This window comes from Calidris pugnax, unplaced genomic scaffold (genome assembly GCF_001431845.1).
Source record: "Calidris pugnax isolate Ruff unplaced genomic scaffold, ASM143184v1 scaffold155, whole genome shotgun sequence".
NCBI lineage: Eukaryota > Metazoa > Chordata > Aves > Charadriiformes > Scolopacidae > Calidris > Calidris pugnax.
Window position 1 is genome coordinate 537,997 of NW_015090886.1, and position 23,008 is coordinate 561,004.

At 44.6% G+C, this 23,008-nt stretch overlaps 1 protein-coding gene across 2 annotated transcripts; it reads left to right on the forward strand.

Annotated features, from left to right (window-relative positions):
- The first annotated feature begins 1,439 nt into the window (after window positions 1-1,439).
- LARP4 (La ribonucleoprotein domain family member 4) lies at window positions 1,440-22,541 on the forward strand. Of its 2 annotated transcripts, none has more exons than XM_014947472.1 (16): window positions 1,440-1,600; window positions 3,505-3,652; window positions 5,190-5,348; window positions 5,794-5,869; window positions 6,690-6,826; window positions 7,661-7,764; window positions 8,719-8,829; window positions 9,188-9,241; window positions 9,856-10,065; window positions 10,739-10,842; window positions 14,339-14,572; window positions 15,778-15,826; window positions 16,030-16,188; window positions 16,744-16,865; window positions 17,141-17,309; window positions 17,503-22,541. In XM_014947472.1, the coding sequence occupies exons 3-16, from the start codon at window positions 5,234-5,236 to the stop codon at window positions 17,833-17,835; spliced, it is 1,977 nt and encodes a 658-aa protein (XP_014802958.1). In that variant the 5' UTR covers window positions 1,440-1,600; window positions 3,505-3,652; window positions 5,190-5,233; the 3' UTR covers window positions 17,836-22,541. The 2 variants fall into 2 exon arrangements, with proteins under 2 accessions (XP_014802958.1, XP_014802957.1); XM_014947471.1 differs by lacking the exon at window positions 1,440-1,600 and adding an exon at window positions 1,639-3,304.
- Window positions 22,542-23,008: the final 467 nt, after the last annotated feature.

The window sequence follows — 23,008 nt, forward strand, 5'->3', positions numbered from 1 at the left end:
CTCTCCTGCAGCAGGTGAGGCCTCCTGCCTCCCCCCTGGGTGGCAAAGCCCCAGGTTGTCCCTGGTCACACTGGTACATGAGGGTGCTGCCACCTTCACACACGGGACCGTGCATCTGCCTCACGGGGGGTGCAGGAGGTGCCCCTCCTTCCGGGGTCCTCGTAGTTGCTGATGAAAAAAACATGCTTCGTCCGGTGGAAGTGACTCCTGTGACCATTAAAGTTAATGTGTGTTTTGAGAAGGAGCCCGGGGTTCAGGGCTCTGCTGTTACGTGACACCCCACAGCCCGTTCCGGGGGAGTTCTGCCTCTTTTGGTTTGACACCATCAAACATCTCTCTTCTTTTGGTTTCCTTCATGGCCTGGGGGAGCTTTGAAAGGTGTGGGGGAGTTTTGGTTTGACACTGTCAAACATCTCTCTTCTTTTGGTTTCCTTCATGGCCTGGGGGAGCTTTGAAAGGTGACAGGTAATGACAGTGGCACGAGTCCCCCCAGCTGGGTGTCCCCTGGCCCCCACCAGCACGAGGCTTCTCTTTGCCACCCTCCCATACATGGCCTGGGGGAGCTTTGAAAGGTGACAGGTAACAACAGTGGCACGAGTCCCCCCAGCTATGTGTCCCCTGGCCCCCACTGGCACGAGGCTTCTCTTTGCCACCCTCCCATAGGTTTGCTGACCGGCAGGTCCTTTCCCTCTGGTTACATTTCTGCTTCTGGAAAATGTTTAGATTCTGACCTTGCAAGTTTTATTAAATTCTCTTCTAAATTTTTCCCTTCAGTCAGTCTGCTCTGGGAAGTCTGTCACAAGCTCAGTGTTAAGATTTTGGTTGCAGGATAATTTGAAATAATATTAAAATAGAAGGCTTTTAAAAAAAACCTCAATACTTCAATTTTTGTTGGCTCAATTGAATCTTAAATGGAATTGAGACTGTTGCAATGAAAAAAATATTCTCTTCCACCCAGTCAAAATGAGACAGATGGTTCGATAGTCGATTTTGGGGAGTTGCTTGGGGAGAATCTTTGATCCAAAGCAGTGGAGACCCGAGGGGAGCTGCGCTGAGGAGGGCAGCGTTGCCAGCCCGTGGAGAGCAGCGCGTGTGCGTAACCTTTGTCACTCTGTAAAGCTTTAACCTCGTCAGGAAAGTTCCCGATAGCAGCTGGGAGGATTGTTCTGCAGCCAATCAAACGGGCTGGGTATTTGTTAGCCTCAGTTAAATAAGCAAAAATTGATATTTTGGCCTTCTCTTCAGAAGAGCCGCTTGCCCGAGCGGAGCAGGGCTGCTCCTGGAGCTCAGCAGACTCCCTGTTCAAAAGCTGATGTAAATTAGGGACTTTTTCTCCTTGGTCCATGGTGTCTTGCTGTTGAGGTGCATGAGTGACATCAGGGCTGGGTCTTGCAGAATTGCATTACATGGCACGGAGTGTTTCTAGAACAAAGGGGAAGCAGCCCACGCTCAGTTTCAGGTGTGTCTTTCAGGCGATGTATTAATAGGTCCGTTCATCACTTTATCAGCCCGAATCTCTTTAATTTCTTAGCGCTTTTCCCTTGGACCTGGGATTTCTGAACTTCTGCATCACCACGTGTGTCTCTCAGTATTTGCTGAAGTGAGTAACATCATCTGCCATACTCAGAGCTGCTCTGGGCTTCTGATCATCTCAGAAGTGCAGTAATCTCCCTAAAGTGTTTCAGTTTCGCTTTATCATCCTTATTCCTTAGAATGACTTCCAGCTTGAGCTAGATGCTGACCTCAAAGATGTGAGGTGGTGAGGCAAGTGTTTATTTTTATAAAATAATGAATCATCTCCTGAATGAATGTGTCTTGTCTTTTTTGCTTTGATGAAAAGTAAATTCCAGGCAGTGGGATGAGCCAGTTTTGGGTTGGGGGGTGATGCTGTGTGGGCCACGGAGCAGAGGGGGGGTCTGAGCTGCACCCAGAGTGTGTGGGTGCAACAGGTTCCCCGGCTGTTCTTCCAGGGTTGTTTTGTTGGAGAACAATTACTCTGAAAACTGGGGAGGGAAATGTTCGTGTGTCCTTTCACACTGAACTGTTTCTAGTTCTCCTTTCTGTTTCCAGTTACGTTCTCCTGCTGCGATTAACGCAAGGGGGAAAACTCTGCTGCTGCCTGGATTAAATGAGTTGCACGTGGGGGATTTTCAATCCCCAAAAGGGCCTTGCAAAAATTGTCATCTTTGTTTGCCTTTATCTCATGATTGTCTTGAACTTCTCCCATGTTTGAAACGTTTTTTGTTACTGAATTTGGGCTTGTCCTTGTAGCAAATAGCTTTGGAACTAGGTGTGACCTTGGCAGAGGAATTATCTCTAAAGCTATTGCAACTGCTTCCTTATCCTTTTGCTTTATGTTTGAGGCCCGGTAGAAAGCCACTCCTTTCAGAATGCAGCAGACTGGCCTCTGAAATATCAGACTTCCTTATTTGTGAATTTGTGAGATATGGGTTAGGATTAATGGCTTTTGCCTTTTAAATTCAAGCAAATGGTGTGGGTGAAGTGGGCTGTGGTTCCATGTCTGAAGGAACCTGTTTGGAGGAATCTGGGTGAGTTGCTCGTAGGGTGTTGGGAATTTCTGGGAAGAGAAGTTTTGCAAAAGCGTAGTTTTGTTGTCTGTGTGGAAGGAGTTGGTTTTATCGTGGTAGAGCGAAAGCCGTGACAAAGCACGTCCCCTGTGCTGTTGCTGGGCTATGGACAACTTTCCCAAACACCTTAGAGCTTGGAAAGGGACCTTGGAGGGCACCATCTTTGCTGTAGGAACAAGTGTTTCTCTCTGTCAGGAATCCTGCAGTTTATCCTGTCTCATTGTTTACCCTCTTATGGTAACTATGGTCCTTGTTGCCTCAAAGGGGGACGATCCTGTTCTCCCCTCCCAGCAGGCTGTGATGGGGGGTGTGTTTATCTCAGCGCTTCAAAAACTTCAATCTCCTTGGTTACAGGTTGAAGGAAGTCGTTAGCAAACACTGATGTGTATAAGGTGTAGGTAAACTCGCGGGGAAGTCGGGTAGCTCTCAGGTAAGTCCATGAGGGATCCTGGCACAGCGTAGGTGATGGTTGTTTAGTAGAGATGTCACCAAGTCATTAGTTTCTTCTCCTTGAAATATGTTTTTTTACCTTCCTTTCTAGGAAGGGGTCTGGAGGAGGGAAAATTTCCCTTTCTGGTGAAAGGGGACTGGAGCATTATGACAGTCAAGTCTTTAAAAGCTTATGAGTTACCAGAGTCCTTGACGGCTAGCGGCTTCCTCTGCAGCTGTTGTCGGATGTCAATAAAGAGAGGTTGAAGGCAACACTTCTAATGGAGGTAGAAATGAAATACTTGGAAAATACCAAGGATTTTCCTGTTTTGATTAATGAAAAATCATGTGGGTGCTTAATAGCTGGTTAGACACTTGCAATGTGGAACTCTGTAGAAAAATCACTAAATTCAACTTTATTATCTGGCTTGACTTCTAAAGCATCTGTGGATCATTTTTCCTAACAGAAGTGTTCTGGTCTCTTCAGCAGGTAACATCCAAAGGTGCTGGCTTGAACCCTAACGCCAAAGTGTGGCAGGAAGTTCCCCAGGGGAGCGGTGAGACCGTGCCACCAACAAATGGCACAGAGCACTCCTGGCAAGAAACAGCGGCTGCACAAGGGACTCACGCCGAGGGTGAGCTGTCGGGGGCCCCTTTTGGGCACAATCAGGGATGTCGTGTCCCTGGCTGGGTGGCACTGAGGGCTCTACAGAACAGAGCTCCTCAGTGAGGAGCAACCTCTTGCCCTTGTCCTTGAGGCCGTTGGTGCTGACGTAGCAACAAGAGTGAAATGAGGGTGAGAAAGCAGCAGAGAGTTTATAGAGATGACGGGTCTGAGCTTTGGTTTGGGGATTCACTTCAGCAGGTGACAGGATCCAAGGGGCCCGGTGATGACTGTAACGCGCTAAGAGGGAAACAAGATGCTAAATGTGTCGAAATGGTTTCACGACTTGGTCACCGTTGCTGCACTTTAGCGTACACTTGACCCTGTGAACAGGAAGACACGATCTGAGGGCCCCCTACAATCCTGGTCGATGGCTGAGGTGCTGTGAGGACTGTTAGACCGTAGCATTTGCACTAGAGTAGAGACTGCAAAGCGCCTTAGTCTGTGTTCCACTTCTCTCCCCATTTTCCATCCTTCCCACATGCTCAGTCCTGTCCCCCAGAACTAAAGATTCACACAGTTTAACTCTTGGGATTTGGCTTTGAGTTGATACAAAGCCAGTTGTGTGGCTGAGGTGACTCAAAACACAGCAGAAGCCTGTTAAGCTGGAAGCAGGACAACCCCTGGAAAAAGGTTTAGGGGTAAAGATGGGAGGATTCAGTTTGTGTGGCCCCGTCAAAAAGTTTCTGGTAAGTCAGCAGAAGTGGAGAGACAGCACTGAGTTTGTGCATTGGCTGAAAGAGACTCGTCTGTCTCTTCAGAGCAACACGAAGCGCCGGTGGCAGCGTGACGCTGCTGGAACACTGCAGGCAACCTCCCCATGTACATTGTTGTTGCTTTTAAGCAGTTTCTAACATATGCAGTTGAATAGTATGTTCTCTCTTCTCAAAGTATGTTTTTTAGTGGATGCATCATTAGTGTGGAAAAGATCCAGCAGAGCAGTTGATTTGTTTTTTTGGAACAATCTCCTTTGCCCAACTTGGATTAAACTAAAATTGTGCTTGTTTGTGCCTGAGCAGCTGTGGGGAAGACTGGGGTGAGGTGTCCTGAAGGAGAGCTTGGCCAGTTTCAGTGTCATTCCACTGTCTCTTGTAACAATTGCTAGACACTCCCAAATCCTTTATAGAAATAAGAAATGTGTAATGCATTGAAAAATTGATGTAAGCTATTTTAGGGCTTTGGTTTTAGGAACCTCACTTAAATATTTTAAATTTCAGGTGGAAAGACTGTTTTTTACATCCTTTGCTGCTTTTGGGGATCTTATAATTTCATGATTTACTTATTCTTGAGACCCCAGCGCAAACCAGAAGGTCTTTCTGAAATTGGAGAGGTAGAAAGTGCTGTCCAGTGCAAAGTAGATGCTGAAAGTCTAAGGAACTAAGCCTCAACACTGTCAGTTACAGCATTCTTCAATGTTTGTTTTAATGTTGAGAGCCAAAATTTTTTGAACAGAAAATATTCTGAAGCTTCTGGTAGGTTTTCCGTTGATGGTGATGTTCTTTTGCCAGGTAACCTAGAGATTTCAGAGGATAACTGCAAGCAGTATGAAGTGATGTATTCCCCATCGTGTGAAGCCACAAGAAATGGCACAGGAGTTGATGAAGCATCTGCAAATGGGATTGTCCTGGCGACTGAAGATCTTGGATACCAACTCTATGAAGTGTCAGGTGAGTGTTCCAGCTCGAATGCCGCTGTCAGTATCTCTGATCTGCTGAAGTCTGCTGCAGTTAGGATGTGACTGTAAATCCTGAGCAGGAACTCTGAAATGTTCCATTCAATGGGGTGAGTGTTCCAGCTCGAATGCTGCTGTCAGTATCTTTAATCTGCTGCAGTTACGATGTGACTGTAAATCCTGAGCAGGAACTCTGAAATGTTCCATTCAATGGATATTTAAGGAGATCCAGGCCAGTGCTGGGGCTTGGCCAAGGAGGTGGAAGCCGTGGGATCCAAGTCCTGGTGGGAACGTATGGTGGGGTGCTTTGGGAGCACGTCCTTAACCTCTTCCCCTTGGTCTTACCCAAAAGGATTCATTCTTTCATTGTACAACAAAACATCTTGCATTGTGTTCTTACCATGAAACTGAGATCTGATCGTGAATGTGGTAACTTCTAGGTGAAGGCAACTCCACTGTGTCCACAGAAGATATTAGAGAATGTTTGAAAAAACAACTTGAATTCTGCTTCTCACGGTACAGTACAGTTCATTCCACTTCGTATAAACCCTTTATTAGAATTGTTGACAAATGTTTCCCTTTTCTGGCTCAATATGTGCTATAATCTTCATAAAAACATTAAGTGAGAGAGTTTGGTTGTGATATGAAACAAGATTTGCTAAAATGTGGTAGAAACCCTGTGGTACATTTGGGCTGTTTCAGTCCTGTCCGTGTGTCCTTGTCCTTTGGTGAGAGCTGGGGATCCCTCGTGTGCTTCACAGCTGTCAGACACTGGCAGTTCATTCAACTTCGTATAAACCCTTTATTAAAATTGTTGAGAAATGTTTCCCTTTTCTGGCTCAATATGTGCTATAATCTTCATAAAAACATTAAGTGAGAGAGTTTGGTTGTGATATGAAACAAGATTTGCTAAAATGTGGTAGAAACCCTGTGGTACATTTGGGCTGTTTCAGTCCTGTCCGTGTGTCCTTGTCCTTTGGTGAGAGCTGGGGATCCCTCGTGTGCTTCACAGCTGTCAGACACTGAGAGATCAGTTATTGTGTATATTGTGCTGGGGGTTACCAGAAAAGGTCTCTTTGACAAGATCCTTTTTGCAGACTATCCTGCAGAGCACTGTAACTTTCATTATTTTTTTTTTTATTTCAGTTATCTTATTCTGCTTTGGTTTGATCTGCTCGGATTTTTTTCCAGGAGAGAAAAATCTGAGTCCGTTTTGGTTAGAGTTAGCTATGAATGGTGTTGGGCAATAGTTAAGCCTGCAGTTATCCTGTTGTTTTGAGGCTTCTGTAAATAAAGTTCAAGATTATGCTAAAATAGTGAACTTACATCTTTTCAGTGAGAATCTCTCAAAGGATCTCTACCTGATGTCTCAAATGGACAGTGATCAGTTCGTTCCAATATGGACAATTGCCAACATGGAAGGTATTAAGAAGCTGACGACGGATATGGACCTTATTCTTGAAGTTTTGAGATGTAAGTCTGGGTGTTAGGATTCTCTTTTCTGTGAATTCAGACACCTGCCTTGCTTCAGGGTAACACCAGTCCCTCAGCTGATGGCATATTGTTCTGGGAAATGGTGACGGGAGCCCCATTCTGCAGAGCTGTTTGAGGAAGTGCCTGTTCCAGACTCCTCACTTCCAGTTATACAACAAACTGCCTAAATCTGCCCCAATAAGAGGCCGCTCTCAGATACTGTTAGCAGTGAAAGTCTTATTCTGGGAGTAAACCTTGTCTTCTGATTCAGTGAAAATTTTACTAGAAATTGTAAAACTAGGAAAAAACTTCTGAGAAGTCAGCTGGAATTCTTCTGACGCGCTGTCCCGTGCTGATTCTGCACGTGGCTCTGTGGGGAAGCAGTTGAATGTGAACTTTTCCAGTCTGTTCTGACTAGATTTCCCTACCCTTACTTGAACTTTTCATCTTAGAGCTCGGTCTAAGAATATTTTTATATCCTCTTGCTTGAATTTGAGCTGGCAGCGAATAGAATTTGGGACTGTTTCAGATACCTGAGCTGCAGGTGGAGGCAGCGTCAGACAAACACCTAAAACATACTGAAGATCTAATGCAATATCAGATAAAACAGTCCTTTTCCCTCAGTTCAAGAATCAGACAAACCCTAAAATGTACTGAAGATCTAATGCGATATCGGATAAAACAGTCCTTTTCCCTCAGTTCAAGAAATCTGGTTTCTCAAGCGGTTCGTTGTGGTTCTTTGTGACAAGGTTGGACTATGGGGTCTGGGACTGCTGAGGTGTTTTGCAGTGCACAATGTCCAATATTAAGCCAACTTTTCTATTTAAATTTTAGCTTCTCCTATGGTACAAGTGGATGAGAGAGGGGAGAAAGTAAGGCCAAACCACAAACGATGTATTATCATTCTCCGTGAGATCCCTGAAACCACACCTATAGAGGTAAATAAATAGAAAAGAAAGACAGAAAAGGCTGTTGATGTTTTTGGAAAGCGTCTTCAACTGATTCAAACAGCAACAGGGACTATTGCTTAAGTCACCTGGTATTTAATTTGATTAAACACAGGTATTTTTCTTGTAAACCACCGAAGTAATTTTTTCTGCTTAGATGTATTGTCAAAAAAGCCAAAGCAATAACTTGTTGCCATTGGTGTCCTTTTCCATTATTTACTAATACATTAAAATTCTCTTAAGTAAGCCTTCCCCCCCTCTTCCAAATTGAGCTAGCTGGGCTTTTCTGGATGGAAGTTTAAACTGATCTCCTTTCAGATCCAAAAATAAAATCAGTCCAGGGCATAGCTTGGAATTCAGGCTGAATTTTTGTCACAGCAGTAACTTTACTTGAAGTCAGACGGTTGTTTTGGCAGCAAGAAATGTTACTAAACATTTCTCATTCATTGTGACCCAGCGTGAGCTGAGCTCATTATGTTCAGAGAAGGGAGGATAATAAAATTCCTACTGATATTTGGCTAACAGAATGATTTAGTTGTTTGTTTTTTAAAGTTGTAACACAGGCTGTTTGTCTACTAGCATTTTTAATTAGTTCTTTTAATGCAAACGCTGAACAGCTGCTTTGCCTTCTCTTTAAAATCTGATTATTGCAAAGCTGTCAGGTTGCCTTGATTTAGAATTATTTCTGAGAGTCGTTCTTGTCTGGCTGACTCTCTGATCTAAAGCCCCGTGTTTGGGGAGCTCAGGCTGGGCTGGAGTTCTGGGTTCAGAAACAGGGGGAGGATGATTTGGTGTCTGGCAGAGCTGTCAAGGGATTAAATAACATCCCTGATCAAGGGCAGGTTGTGGCTGAGGAGCTGGAGTGTAAACTTGTGTTGGTTTAGTGTTTAATTTACAACTTTGAGCTGGGTCTTCCTTAACTGCCTGACTTCTCCTCTCCCCCAGGAGGTGAAGGCTCTCTTTAAGAATGAGAACTGTCCCAAAGTGATAAGCTGTGAGTTCGCTCACAACAACAACTGGTACGTTACATTCCAGTCGGATACGGATGCACAGCAGGTAAGGCTGCCTTCAGCTGCTCCTGACAGCTCACTTTTGTTGTTAATACTTCCCCCGTGTGAGAATTTCACACAGGCTTCCTGCGGCTAAAAGAAATGCTTTTATTTTTTTTAAGAGGTTATTGGCAAATTCTAGTTAACAGAAAAGAAGGTTCAGAGGTTGTGGGGTTATAATTCCCTTGTCTGCCTCTTGCCTTGGTGCATTCTGATATCTCGTATCCTGAATTTGAAGTGTTAATGAATTTAGCTGCACTAACAGGGAAGCACGTTGCTGCAACTTCATGTTAAATCATGCAATGGCCTTTGAGAAGCACAATTTTATCAAGATACTTTCATGTTAATCTATTTTGTATCCGCAGGCATTTAAATACTTAAGGGAAGAAGTGAAAACCTTTCAGGGCAAGCCAGTAATGGTAAGGCTGCTTTATATGGGGTTTCTGTTGGAATTGAACTATTTATTGTTTCTGGTTGAATGATAGTGTGTGTTTATGGTGGGAGGTAAGGAGTTAGCAGTGGGGTGGTTCATAACACTTGCTCTGGAGGCTGCTCTCCTGAATGAGGTCACGGGAGCTTTGAGAAATGACAGTTCAGTGGCTGCTGGTTGTTCCCGGTGCTGCTTCCCATGAGGTGTGAAACACATTCCTATTTCGTCCTCCCTTCTCCGCTCTCCCCAGAATCTGGGTCTGCAGAGCTCAGGAGAGGGGCTCCTGCCACGGGAGCCTCTGCAGTTGAGGCTGGAGCTGAGAGAGCAGCTGTCAGAGCTGGAGTCTGGGTGGGTGCTGCTGCAGAAAGCAGTGTCTGCCTTGAATTTGACAGGTTCTCAGCTGAAGCAGCACGTGGGCCCTTCCCTGGGCGCTGTAAGAATGTAGCCTGTAGTGATTTTTATCAGTTTTTATTTGTAAGCGGTAACCAGCCTACTTCCTCTTCACATCCCTTTTCTTATCACTCCAGTAGGCAAGAAAGATTTCACGTTCTGTTTCTCCTTATCTCCCAACCGATGTCTGCGATGTGATTTCGTATCTTCCAGGCAAGGATAAAAGCCATCAACACATTTTTTGCTAAGAATGGTTACCGGGTGGTGGATTCCAGTGTCTACACTCAGCCGGTTCAAACCCAAGCACAGTTTGCCTCCCCACTGTTTATGCAGCCTGTATATAGTCCTCAGCAGTACTCTATCTACAGCATCGTGCCTCAGACGTGGTCTCCAAATCCTGCACCTTACTTTGAAACACCGCTGGTAAGTGGCAGCTGATGAAAATGAGGGGGGTTAGCCCAAAACAGCAGAAATAATAACTGTTAACCAATAACGATTAGTTAATAAATCAAAGTGTTAATGGGCTTTTCAGCTGGAGAACGCAGTTTTTCTAGTCAGATCACTTAGTTTGATACTTGGTGTTATGTCATGGACCTGATAAAGCAAGATGGTCAGAAATGCTGGGTGTCTCACCACTGGTTGCCATTTATTTTGAAGAATTTTGGTGTGACGTGCTGTTATCCAGTAGGTAGTGTTACTGGAAGAGCTTTGCAGCTCTTCTGGGAGCAGGAGGGCTCTGATGCTGAAGCAGACGCGCAGACCATTACCCTGGTGGGGTTTTCTCTTTAGAAGTGACAATTACAAGGTCGTAGATGCAGAGCCCAGAGTAAAAGTTCAGACAGACGGGGTGAATGACTGCCGAAGCTGATCTCATAAAGCTCTTCTGGGAGCAGGAGGGCTCTGATGCTGAAGCAGACGCGCAGACCATTACCCTGGTGGGGTTTTCTCTTTAGAAGTGACAATTACAAGGTCGTAGATGCAGAGCCCAGCGTAAAAATACAGACAGACAGGGTGAATGACTGCCGAAGCTGATCTCATAAACCTGCAAACATTTTTCTTTGTCGTTCAGCCGTTGAGACTGTTCTGTCTGTTGCAGGCCCCCTTTCCTAACGGTGGATTTGTGAATGGCTTTAATACACCAGGATCATATAAAACAAATGCTGCTTCTTTGAGTATAGGTCGCCCATTCCACAGGAACCGGTAAGAGGCTCTGTCGTGGTTTGTTCACTGGGGACTTTCAGCCCTGAGATCCTGACCTCGTGCTTGTAAGATGCAGTGCCTTCTGATGGGACTAAGTTAGTTACTTTGCTTATTAAATGTGTATGATGTTTTTCAACTTGATTTATAAATTAAAATCAAGGTGGCGGTTTAAGATCCTAAAATAATGGATGTATGTGCTGGAGAGAGCAAAGGTAACTCCTTTAAAAGCCTCAGAGGAATTTCTGCAGACAAATAAATAAGTTCCTCTTAAGGTAATGCTTCTAATTATGTTTGTTATACGCAGATTATAAACTCCTGCAGTACAAATGGGAGCTTTTGCTGTTGTATGATTAGTCTTGCAGAGAGCGTTCAGTTTATGCAGCTCTGGCTGCTGTTTGCTAAAACTGCTTGATGTCTTACTGTAATTTATTTGCTTTATCCCCATCTTCTGTGATAACTGTAAGGACTCAGAAATAAACACTGGGGAGGAGGAAGCAGCTTTGTATTTGCTGGAACGACACTCTGTAAATACACTGGAGTAGTAATCTGTTTATGGGGGTGGAAATGGTTTTATTTGCGAGCTCCTTCGCTGCGTTCAGCAGGCGGGCTGATAGCATGGGAAGTGCTTTTTATACTCTTGGAGAAATGGGTTGGCAGCTGCCAGTGGGGAGAGTGGTTTGGAGATGCAGTTAAGGTTTGTGGCTCTTGGCAGAAGGTGAACTTCAGAATTTGGTCTGCGGTGACTCAGCAGAGTTTTACCCGGGCTGTGGAGCTGGGGGGAGGACTTGGCTTCGGAGACGGCGCAGCTGATGCCGTTACAGCTGCTCAGCTCCCAGCTAAGGCCTTTCTATAAAGGTTGGTGGTTTCTGCCTGAAACTGTGCCCAAACCTAAAGGCTGTAAAACTCTCACATATATGGATCCTTTCAAGAAGTAAGAAACTGTACGAGAATTGTATGTACCCAAATACTAACATCCTGAAATGCTCATGTGTCCACTGCCACCTTGTAGATCACATCTGTGTAATCCTTAAGCTTTTAAAACTGTTCTGGTTCTATGTGACACCTCATCTGTAAAACTCCAGTCGTTGTGAAGTTACAGCTTTAGGGTCGAGCGTGCACAGGTTCTGCTGCACTGTTGTAGTTGTCTTACCTTTCCTGCCAATTGTGTTCAGCCTTTGTGCCAGAGCAAAGCTCTGTTTTTGCAGTAATAAATCTTTATATTCTGGAAGCAGACATCAGTTAAGCTTCAGGAGGACTCCTCTGGAAGCAGGAGGCTGCTGAGGTTCGGCCCAGTGATGATCAAGTATCGCGCTAAGAGAGAACAGGTCCAGTCGCTGGCCTGGGCAGCCTGCGCTTCACGCTTTTCCTTCTCTTCTCTCTCTCACATCATCTCTCCTTCTCTCTGCTTTTTTTTTTTCTTCCTTATCTTTCCTCGTCTTTTCTGCTTTGCTCTTCTGCCCAGACAAGATTGTGGCCTTCTCAATGACGGGTAAGATTATGAGATCTGAGGGCTGAATAATGACTTGAGAATCTTCCATTTTAAGAAGGAATTGAACAAAATGGAAGACTTTATTTAGCTTACCTCCTCCTCCCTGTGGGCTTTGCTTTTCTTCCTTATCTTTCCTTGTCTTTTCTGCTTTGCTCTTCTGCCCAGACAAGATTGTGGCCTTCTCAATGACGGGTAAGATTATGAGATCTGAGGGCTGAATAATGACTTGAGAATCTTCCATTTTAAGAAGGAATTGAACAAAATGGAAGACTTTATTTAGCTTACCTCCTCCTCCCTGTGGTCTTTGCTGATGGGAAAAGTTAATGGTTTTGGGGTCGTTTGAACTGGTTCCTAATGCTTCTTGAAGCTGTGAAGTATGAATTAATCTTTGTTCAGCATATCTTCTCTCGAACTGCAGAAGAGTTTGGAGGGGTTCATCCAGCAGCTGCTTTTGGGTTTCTGTGCTGAATGATTTGTTTTGTCAAACAGGCAGTTAATAGTTAAGTATTGAATTTTTCTCTAGAGCTAAACATTTGCTTAAGCCCCTGGTATTTATTTTGCTCTGATTTGTTGCAACATCCTTGTTGGGAAGGAAGATTGAGTCTTTGTAACAGAGAATCCTCAGTGCTAATATTGGTTATATTGATATTTTTCTGTCCAGCCATCTAAAAGGTAACTTAGTATGTCTCTGGTAAAGCAGATTAACTTGACCACTCAAAACAGGGCTATTAAAAGGTGATTTTCTTTCTGCTTTCTGGTTACATATGAGATGCTGCAAAACAAGTTTATTGGTGGGTGCTGAAAGGAAACTACCTGGGTGTTAGGCAGCCTGGGGTCTGTGGCATCCACCACACGCCTGTCCATATTCACTTAGAGCAACCAAAAGCTGCACAATTTATGGGCTGTTGAAAGGATGGACCCTTTTTCAGGCTGCTCCTTGATTATTCTGTAAGATCATGTTGTCAAGTACCTTCTCCTCTCAGACAGGAATCACGCTTTGGCTGGCAGTGGGAGAATTTCTCCTGATTGCGTGGAACGTTAACATGACATTGTTTAAAAACAATAAGCATGCAAAATCCTCCTCCTGACCTAAAATTGTGAGATGTGCAGGGTTGACCAGAGGAGAAGGATATAATTTAAGGTCCTTGTCTCACTTGCCGAAACTGGTCAGGGTGGCATGGAAAAAGAAGGTGCAGAAGTGAAAAACAGTCTAAGGCAGCTGAATGCAGCTCCAGAAAACTTCCATGTAATGGCAAGTCAGGGTTTTGGGGGGTAATTCTGCATTTAGGAGCCTGAGCCTTAACTTGCAGAAACACTGAGTGTGTGCGCCTGCGTCTGTGCTCAAAGGAAATGCAGCTTTAATGCTGAACAATCAATAACTGGGTGAATTGTCTGGGGTACTGTAAAATGCAGAGTCAGTGCTGTGGGTGCTTGATGATAGGAAGAGGGAGATCCTGGCGTTTCAGGCCACTGAGGGAGGGGGGGCTCTGGCTGCCCTGGCCTCCTCTGCCCTCTTCTCTTCAGCCCATTCAGTCACCCTCTGCTCCTGGCTTCTTGTTTCAGTTCAGGTTTTTTTTGCCTGTGGCCAGATCAGTGTGTTCCTCAGGCTCGGTTTAGTTCTCCAGATCCCTTCCCAACACCCCGAGCTGTGCTGCAGGCCCAGACAAATGAAGAATCCCTCTTTGGGGTCTTCTGGCTCTTTTACCACCCCTAGGTTTTGGGGTTTTTTTTTTGTTGGTTGGGTTTAGGAGTTAGGTGGGTTTTTTCCCCCTTTGAGGGATTGTTGGGCAGTGATCTTGATGATTTCTTCAAATGGTAACACTTGACAGGAGGGGAGGTCGCAAGAAAACTGTAACAAAAGGAAGAACAATTTCTTGACAAAGTGTGTAGGAAACAACTTCTCTGATGGAGTCCCAGTACTTACTGACCTCCTCCTTTCTATGAATTGACTGTAGCTGGTGGTAGTTTTGCATCTTGCCCTTTACACTCTGGTTCTGTGTCCTGCAGCGTGAAGCCCCATTTCCGATCCTCGGCCGGCGCTGAACACGCCGGGGAGGGTCCGGCTGCCGCCAGCGCCCTGCCCATGGGGGATGGAGCCCTGAGCAGGACCAACGTCAGGAACTTCGTCATGGAGCGGCAGAGCAGCGCGGTACCCGGGCACCAGGAGCAGGGCTACTCCCAGAAGGATTCTCCTGCTGCACAGATGGAGCAGAACGGGGATTACGGCGTTGGCAGGGGCAGGTAAGGGCTGTGTGGGCTGTGAGGGGACAACGCAGTCAGGTCCTGGTGTTGGAGGCTCAAATGGCTCGTGGGAGCCAAGGATCATCGACCATTGCAACAAGATGTCTTTCTGCAAAGACTGATCAGGAGAAAATTGACATTTAAATAAAGCTGGAGTGATAAATACTGAACTAGGAGTATGAATGAATCGTATGAGGAGCGGCTGAGGGAGTTGGGACTGTGTGAGGAAGTGTGAGGAAGAGGAGGTTGAGGGGAGACCTCATCACTCTCTACAACTACGTGAAATGACACTGTAGAGAGGTTGGTGCTGGTCTCTTCTCACAGGTAATTAGGGACAGAACGAGAGGGAATGGCTTCAAGCTCCAACAGGGGAGGTTTAGATTGAACATTAGGAAGGAATTTTTCACCCAAAGAGTGGTCGGGCATTGGAACAGGCTGCCCAGGGAGGTGGTGGGGTCCCCATCCCTGGCTGTGTTGAAGGGCCGTTTAGATGCAGTGCTGAGGGACATGGTGTAGGGGAGGACTTTGTAGAGTAGGGGAGATGGTTGGACTCGATGATCCCAAGGGTCTCTTCCAACCTGGACCATTCTATGATTCTATGAATGCTTCCCGCTTGACTCTACAGCTATTAGTTATTCTCTCAAATACGTTGCAGTAAGATAGTGAGGTGCCTTCCTTTCAAAATAACCATCTGATTTGTCCCCAGAATTAAAACAGTTGCTGAAGTAAAGTGGGTATTTGTATTACTGTAAATAATAAGCAAATACTCAGGGAATTTGATGCTCCTAAACATTGTGAAATCAACTGGTTTTATCTTTTTTTCTATTAATTCAGCATTTAGACACTTAAACATAAGTGACCAAGATAGATACTTGAGAAATGAGATTAACAAGTTTCTTACTATAAAATTATAGGATACTATTCTATAATATTATAGTCTAGTTGTCGCTGTGCTTATTCAGATACAATGCTGTAGGGTACCTCCTCCACGGGGAGAGAAAAGAGAAATTGTTTCCCGTGTTGGCTGTGTCCCAAGAGCGTAAGAGCTCTGACCCCTCCTGAAGATGGAGAACATCCCAGAGCTGTAGCTCAGACACATCAGTAGCTGCTGTAGATCCCCCGCCACAGGCTCCCCTTTGTGCAGAGGAGTACACACTTCAGCCAGATGAATGCACTCACTGACTTTTTTTTTTTTGCCTTTAAAGGAGGAACGTTTTCAGAGGTCGGAGGAGACGAGAAGATGACCGCGTTTCAGTGAGTTCCACTTCCCTTACTGCAGGCAGTGGCACAAAGTGTGTGTGTTGACTTTGCATTTATTGAAGGAATGGCCATAATGTCCCTAAATGCTCAGAGCAGAGTGTGGGGATTCAGTCTTTCTAGGAAAGTTCTCTGACACTTGCTTAGTGCTTTTAATAGTAGGTGTTAACAGCTCTATTAACAGGTGTTTTCTCCTCTAGAGACCTCAGCCTTCAGCAGAAACAAAGACTCAGACACCAAAGTTTGACTTGCTAGCTTCAAATTTCCCGCCTTTGCCTGGCAGCACAGCAAAAATCCCAGGAGAGCCCGTGCTGGAGAGCAGGATGGCCGACGTAGTTAAAGGAGTTTGCAAAGAAAAGGTGGGCACTCTCATCTCCAGCACACAGCTGGCAGCACACACACACTGCTCTCCTAAAGACCCGGTTTGTTAGAGCTGCACGTGAGAATGCTTTACGCCCAAACATCATACTCTGTTAATATAGTAGTGTATTTTCTGCCTTTCTGTTTTTGGATTTCCTTGGCTTTTTGCAGGTATTTAGCTGAAGCTTCTGTAATTTTACTATTGTAAGCTCATACTGTTTTGGAATAAAGCAGGCAAGTGAGGAGTGTTGGCTGTTGAAGTAGTTTGTGTGTGATGTAGGCAAGGGCTGCTTCCAGATGAGTCTGTTAATGGAGCTGGTGGGGCTTGGCGTTGATAACTCGGATGATAGAGTGGTTTATCCACTGTTTGTTTTGCCCATATGAAGAGTGATTGCTTTAGAGACCATGCTCCAAAAGAAGTAAATTCCTATAATGAGGACTTGAGCAGCCTTTGGAAATACCCACTTTTCGGATGTCTGGAACTGGCATATTGAGGAGCAATTTAAGCACAATTGTGATCTTTCCACATTTTGCAACTTCTCCTTTCTGTACAGGAGAGCAAAGATTTGCTGCCCAGCTGCCCAGCTCCTGCTCAGGAAGAACCGACGCACAGCACTGTCCAACAGCCCGTGGCAAGTGTGAGTTCACCAAGTCAGACTGAGGCTGTGGCATTAAGGTACGTGGATTACTTGAATCAAGAGTATTAAAATTTGCACATTCAGGCAAAGACTGCAGCCATTGTCCAGCGAGGTGGCTGTAATGTTTGTTTTTTCTTCTCCATCTGTGGTGGCAGCTTCTCTAGAGGCCACAAAATACAAATTGTGGTGGTAATGGCTGTAGCATCCTGTTCCGCAAAAAATACAGTCGTGACTTCAAAGAAAGAAAATACTTTCCCAAACGTTAATTTTTGCGTGAGTAGGTTTTAATGTTAAATTGTTGTTGATCTAACAGCACGGTTCAGCCAGACAGCAAAGCAGAAGAAGTGTCTGCTCAGAAGGATGTGACAAGCCACACTTCCCCGCCGGTGTCTGTGTCTCCTGTCGGTGCTGCGAAGCCGCCGAGGACAAACACCGCTTCACCTTCCAGCGGTGCCAGCGCCGCTCCTGCCTCCGCGCTGCAGGTGAGGTCCCGTGGGGAGCACAGGGGGGGCTTTATCTGGGACATGCTGCTGGAGCACAGGGACCATCTCTCGTGCTGTTTGCCACAGCTGTGGTGCAGTCGCTCGCTGCGCGTGTTCTGCTGGGGAGGGTCTGGGAGGGCAGAGTCTGGTGGTGCTGGTGCCTCAACCCTGCTCTTCTCCCTTGGTCCCCAAGGAGCCGCGCAAGCTGAGTTACGCCGAAGTTTGCCAGAAGCCCCCCAAGGAGCCTCCCCCAGTTCCCGTTCAGCCCCTCAGGGAGCATCGCACCAACGTTCCCCCTGCCAAAAATGAAGAGAATGGCACCCCTGAGAAGGCTCCGGAGAAGGCGCACGACAAGGGTGAAGGTCGAATGAAGGATTATCCTGGGTTCCGAGGCAACGGGCCTCCCAGGGGAGCTGCGGGGAAAATCAGGGAACAGAGGCGCCAGTTTGGACGCAGGTCATCGCCTCAGGGAGCACCGCGACGCGTCGGCAAGGAGCAGTACGTGCCACCCCGCTCACCAAAGTAACTCTTGTCCAGCCAATTATTCTCTATTTAATTTGAGCTGTGGACTAATAAGCAGCAAAGGAGACTGTGAGAAAGGAGTATTCGTGAAGGGGAATACTGAACTGGAGCGTGGCTTGTGTGGAGAAGTTATGGAGGGTCCCAAAATTCATCTCTAAAAGTGATTTCACAAATGCTGGAGGATTCCAATCAATATAAATATAGAGATTATAATTTTTGTATTTTTGTTTTTAATTTGCAGAGGGTTTCCTGCTTGAAATCAGTTTTGGGGTTGTGAAACTAGCGTTTTGACAAAGCGAAAGAATATGAATTGACAAATTAACCTGTCCCTCAGCGTAGGAGGAAAAGGAGAAGAGAACATTATTTTTGAAAAAATGAGCATTTCTGTAAAATTAGAACTTTTTTTAACCTATTTAACATTTGGCTTGTGGGATGGTGTGTCTGCCATTGATGGCCTTGCACTGCAGAGCCCGTCTGCGGCTGAGGTGCTTGGTCGGCGCGTGAGCGGAGCGAGTGCAGCCAGAGACTGTTGTCATGACTTGGTCACTGATGAGAAAACCTGAATGTACTACTGTAGTGAACTTTGTGTTTCCAGCTCGAAGTATAGTCTCTTGACCTTACTAATAATTCACTCAGCAAGCTTTTTAAACTAAAATTTCTACAGGATACTGGATTGTAGATCAGAGCACGTGGACAGCAAAAATGGTCTTCTAGACGCAATTGGGAGGAGGCACATCAGAGTTTTTACTTTGCCCTTTTTCCTCGCCTCCTTTTGAGGGCAACTTCTTAGGTTTGGTTTGGTTTTTTTCTTGCTTGTTACTTTCTCTAATCTCTTTATTACAGACTTTTGTGCATTTATCTTGGTATGTTTTCCTGAGGCAGGCCCAGTGTGGGATTGACGGATGGCTACACACTTTGAGGTGTGAGTTCAGGAGTAGGGAGCCTGGAATTCCAGCTGCAGATGTGGAATTCTGCCTGGCGGGTGGGAAGGCCGGGGGTCAAAGGGATGTCTGTCCCAAGGGCGAGCGAATCGGAGGAGTGGCTGGGTTTTCTGTATACTGACCTATTTTTGTGTTCTGGAGTAGGGTGTTGGATGCTGTATACTAGAAATCAGGGTTTATATCTACTGGGAACTCACTGTTTACAGCTGATGTAGTAGCAACTGACTTTTTTTTAACTGTTTAGAGTGGAACTAAAGGTGAAGAGTTAAACAAAACCCCTCATGTTCAGAGAAGCTACTTGAAAGGTAGCCTCTTGCCTAGCTGTGTGCTGACTAAATTTGCAACACTATTGTGTAGTAAGTGGTTAAGTTTAGAAGCGATTAACGTAATGACGAAATAGGAAAATGCAGTGCATTAATCTGCCAAAATCAGCATGCCAGGGTTCAAGGTTCTGTATAAAGTGTTAGGGAAAAGTAGCTTCCAGCAGTAAGAATCACACCTTTTTTTTTTCTTTTTTTTTTTTTTAGTGAATAGCAAGTGTACAAATTTAAAGTTGTAAGTTGTGAACACTGGAAAACTCAATTGTGATATATACCGTAAACATCTTAGTAATATATGCTAGTGTTGCCATTAGAATGAATGTAAGTGGCAGTTAAAATAACTGTGAAAATTTTCATCTTCTGATTTCTTAGCCAGATAACCCTTGGCGACTTCTTACTCGGTAGGCATTCTCTATCAACTGCTTTGAGAACACTCATATCTATTTTTATAAATATATATATAAAGCCAGAGTTGTCATTTCTCTAACTTATTATTCAGCTTGGCAATTGCTTTGATTTGTTTCATAACACAATATAATGTATTTATGCAGTTAACTGTTCATTTCTACGCATGTTATATATATATACATATATATATACAAAAAAAAAAAAAAACCAAAATCATTACTCACTTTTAAACTACCTGTACTGGGTTTGGGAGGTTTTTTTTAATTTAGTAAAAAAAATCGTTGATCATGTCTACAGTTTAGGGATGCTTACAGAACCCTTCTCCATTTATTTCGATAATGCTACATTTGTTGGAATGATAGAGAAGTTTAAATACTTAGAAGTGTTAAAAGTTCTGAAATGCAATTAATTTGATTTTTTTAATAATTTTAAAGGCTATAAACAATTACTGCAGTCAAACTGGAAAAAAACAAACCTGATAGTCGCAGATATTTAGGATAGATGCGCGCTGTCCTTGCGAACTGAGTAAGTGTTGGGGTGTCAGTAGCTGTGGGAGGAGGAGGAGGAGGAGGAAGAGGAGGAAGAGTGCTTTGGGGAGAGGCTTCTGCAGGTGTCGGGCTCTGGCCTCCGTGGTGAAGGCTAATTCTGATCCCCACGGGCGTCTGCTTTCAGTGCAGCGCGTAGAATAACTTAGTAGTGCTGAAAGTAGCTGAATGTGTAACATTTGTGAAACGTAGCTTCTTCATTTATTAGATGTGGGAGGAAAAATAACTGCAGTTCAACCTTGCTTGTAAGGGGATTGGAAAAACTTGACCGTGGAAAGGATGCTGTGTGTGTCCTGGGTATGTGTTTTCCAGCAGCAGATTAGGGCTCTTGTACAGTGTATGCAAATCAGTCTGTAAACCTGTTGGCTTTTTCCAGATATTCAAACTTGTATCAGATTAGGACATTCATAATTATTTATTTAATACCTGCGTGCAAGGATCTAACATGAGCATTTCCCTTCTTCCCCCGCCCCCACTGCCATTTATAACCGTGGGGTTTGGTGGTTTGGTTTGGTGGTTTGTTGTTTTTTTTTTTTTTTTTTTTTTTTTTCTTTTTCCCCTTTTTAATCTTTGTTGGGGGGAAACAACCAAGTAAATATAAGGCTGTGAAAACCCATAGTTTTGTGTGCAAGCTCTCCTGCAGTACTCGTATTGCATGGCAAGCGCGTACCTTAGACGGGCCAAGCTGCTACATCCTCACCCCCGTGAGGGACGCGGGCACGGGCCAGGCTCTGCCCTCCCAGTTTGCCCACTGGGACGGAGCGGGGCGGTCGGGGACGCGGCGATCGTTGGGGAGCCAGGCTGAGGCTGGGGCAGCTCATTGATTCCGTGTGAGCTCTGCCGTTGGGTCAGCAGAGGTGAAACTGCCCCCTGTTCAACTGTCAGTGAGCACTTCAGTGACAATAACAGTTCTCCGTGGTCCCTTCTCAGTAGCTGAACTCACGGTGTCAGCACCAACCTCCCTGCTCTGCTGATATCAAATACCAGACAGTGCAAATCGCACGTAACTTTCAGTTTTATGAACTGTGACTTGTTTTCAGAATTGTTTTGTTGGCTACAGAAGTGGGCTTCCCCGGTTAAGTTCTTTTCCAAATTGTTGTGCGTGGAAAAGATTGGGCCGCTCTCTCGTACTTCTGCTGGGGAGTGAAAAGAGGAGTAATTCTTTGCATGTGATAGTAAAATTAAAAGTGCAAAAAAGTTTTTTCTTTTGACTTCTGAAATTAAGTTAGTTTTATAGTATCTTACATTCCTGCTATCTTTGTTGTTTTTGTTTTTGTTTTTTTTTTTAAAGAAGTTAGCCTGGCACAGTATGATGGTGCAGTTTTAGCAGTAGGTTTAAAAAAAAAAAAAAGTTTTTTTAAAAAAAAAAGTAACCCACTGTATTAACCAGAAGAGAAAGATGATACTGTGGCAGATCAGTAGCAAATAAGTGACTTAATCGATGCTTTACTGTAGTTAAATAGCTATGGCCTTACTACTTTGTCAATATCAGCTTAATTGTCTTGAAAATGTCCGCTATTTTTACTGTTACCCAAGTGAATGTTCACCTGGGGTAAAAATATCTGGTATGTACAGATGATATTTTAAATTTGTAAAATGCGCCATTGTATTACAGATGATGCAACAGAAATGCACTTCGGGGGGAAATTGCTTCTGATAAGTTTTTTTGTAAATCCTTGATTACTACAGATATGCAATAGAATTTTTGTTTCTAATTTTGATATTTCCTTCTGAAACATAAGATTGTTGCCATTAATCTGAATGATTTATCATGCTCTTCTTTGTGTGTGTATATATTACATATAGTCTGAGCTTCCTTTAGGATGGTACATAATTTTGGTTTGTTGTAGTATTTTAGTTGGCTCTTCTCTTAAGTGCCTTTAGTGCAGGCACTTCAAGAGGTTAATTGAGTCTATTTTTAATGTACAGTTGGGAGGACTTGAAATGAGAGTTAAAGCAACTTATTTCTGAAAAAATCCATCTGCAAACTAACCTGTAACAACTTTAAAATTTTATATTTAAGAACCAGAGGTTTATTTTTATGGAGCTTCAGTTGTGGATACAGTTTCCAAAAATGCAACTTCAAATGTAAACAGACTGTGCATAAATGGGTTTTGTTCTAATTTTTATAGAATACAAAATATTCAGATAATATATTGAGCTCAAGTTACTACAGACATCTTGTTCCTCCCGGACGAATCCAGCTTCCCCCTTGGCATTTATGATCTCTCTCCAAAGTGGTAGGGCTTCAGTGAAAGGAGAAAAAAGCAACCTATCTGGCTTCTATACTTTGTCTGTTCTGGTATATTCCTGTTGTCAAAACTGTCAAAAACAAAATTTGTGTAAAGTAGGTTCATGCTTTAAATGTTAAAATGATAATACATGTATTTGTATTTGTTTTTGACATTGCCAAGGTGCTATGGGAAATTGAAATAACAGTTAGAAAAATAAAGCTGATTTAAAAGAGAAAAAACACCAAAAAAACCAACAAAAAAAGCCCCAGGCTCTTCATTGCACGTTTGCTGTTGTGGTGTTGAACCTGCTCTCTTTTTCCTCGACCTCGTCCGGGGTCACTTCAGTGAATAAATACTCACGATTCGGGTACCCCTGGCCTGTGAGGGGGAGCTGGGGGGGCCCTCAGCGACTGGGGGAGCTGTCACTGCACTTACCTGGCCCTTCTCTTCCCTTGAGGTAAACTTTCTCCTTACACGGGACAGACGGAAAAACGCTTTTCTGGGGTTGTGTAGGGTGTTTCCAGCTGTGTCTTCATTTCGGGTGGTGGTGGGGGGAGCCTTCACCCCTGAAAGAAATAGGGCGGCCTCCTCCTCCCTTCCCGCGCTCACCTGAGGGGAGCCCTGAGGGGGGGTGAGAGCCCTGAGGGGGGCGGCCACTCTGAAGGGGGGTGAAAGCCCTGAGGGGAGCGCAGTGGCCGTCCCCGCCTCTGAAGGCACCTGAGGGGATGC

What these genes read in the sequence shown, in the direction of transcription:
- LARP4 (XM_014947471.1), top strand. An exon ending in CTGAAACCACACCTATAGAG is followed by an intron (nt 7,765 to 8,718) that starts GTAAATAAATAG and finishes CCTCTCCCCCAG; the next exon opens with GAGGTGAAGGCTCTCTTTAA. An exon ending in TACGGCGTTGGCAGGGGCAG is followed by an intron (nt 14,573 to 15,777) that starts GTAAGGGCTGTG and finishes TTGCCTTTAAAG; the next exon opens with GAGGAACGTTTTCAGAGGTC.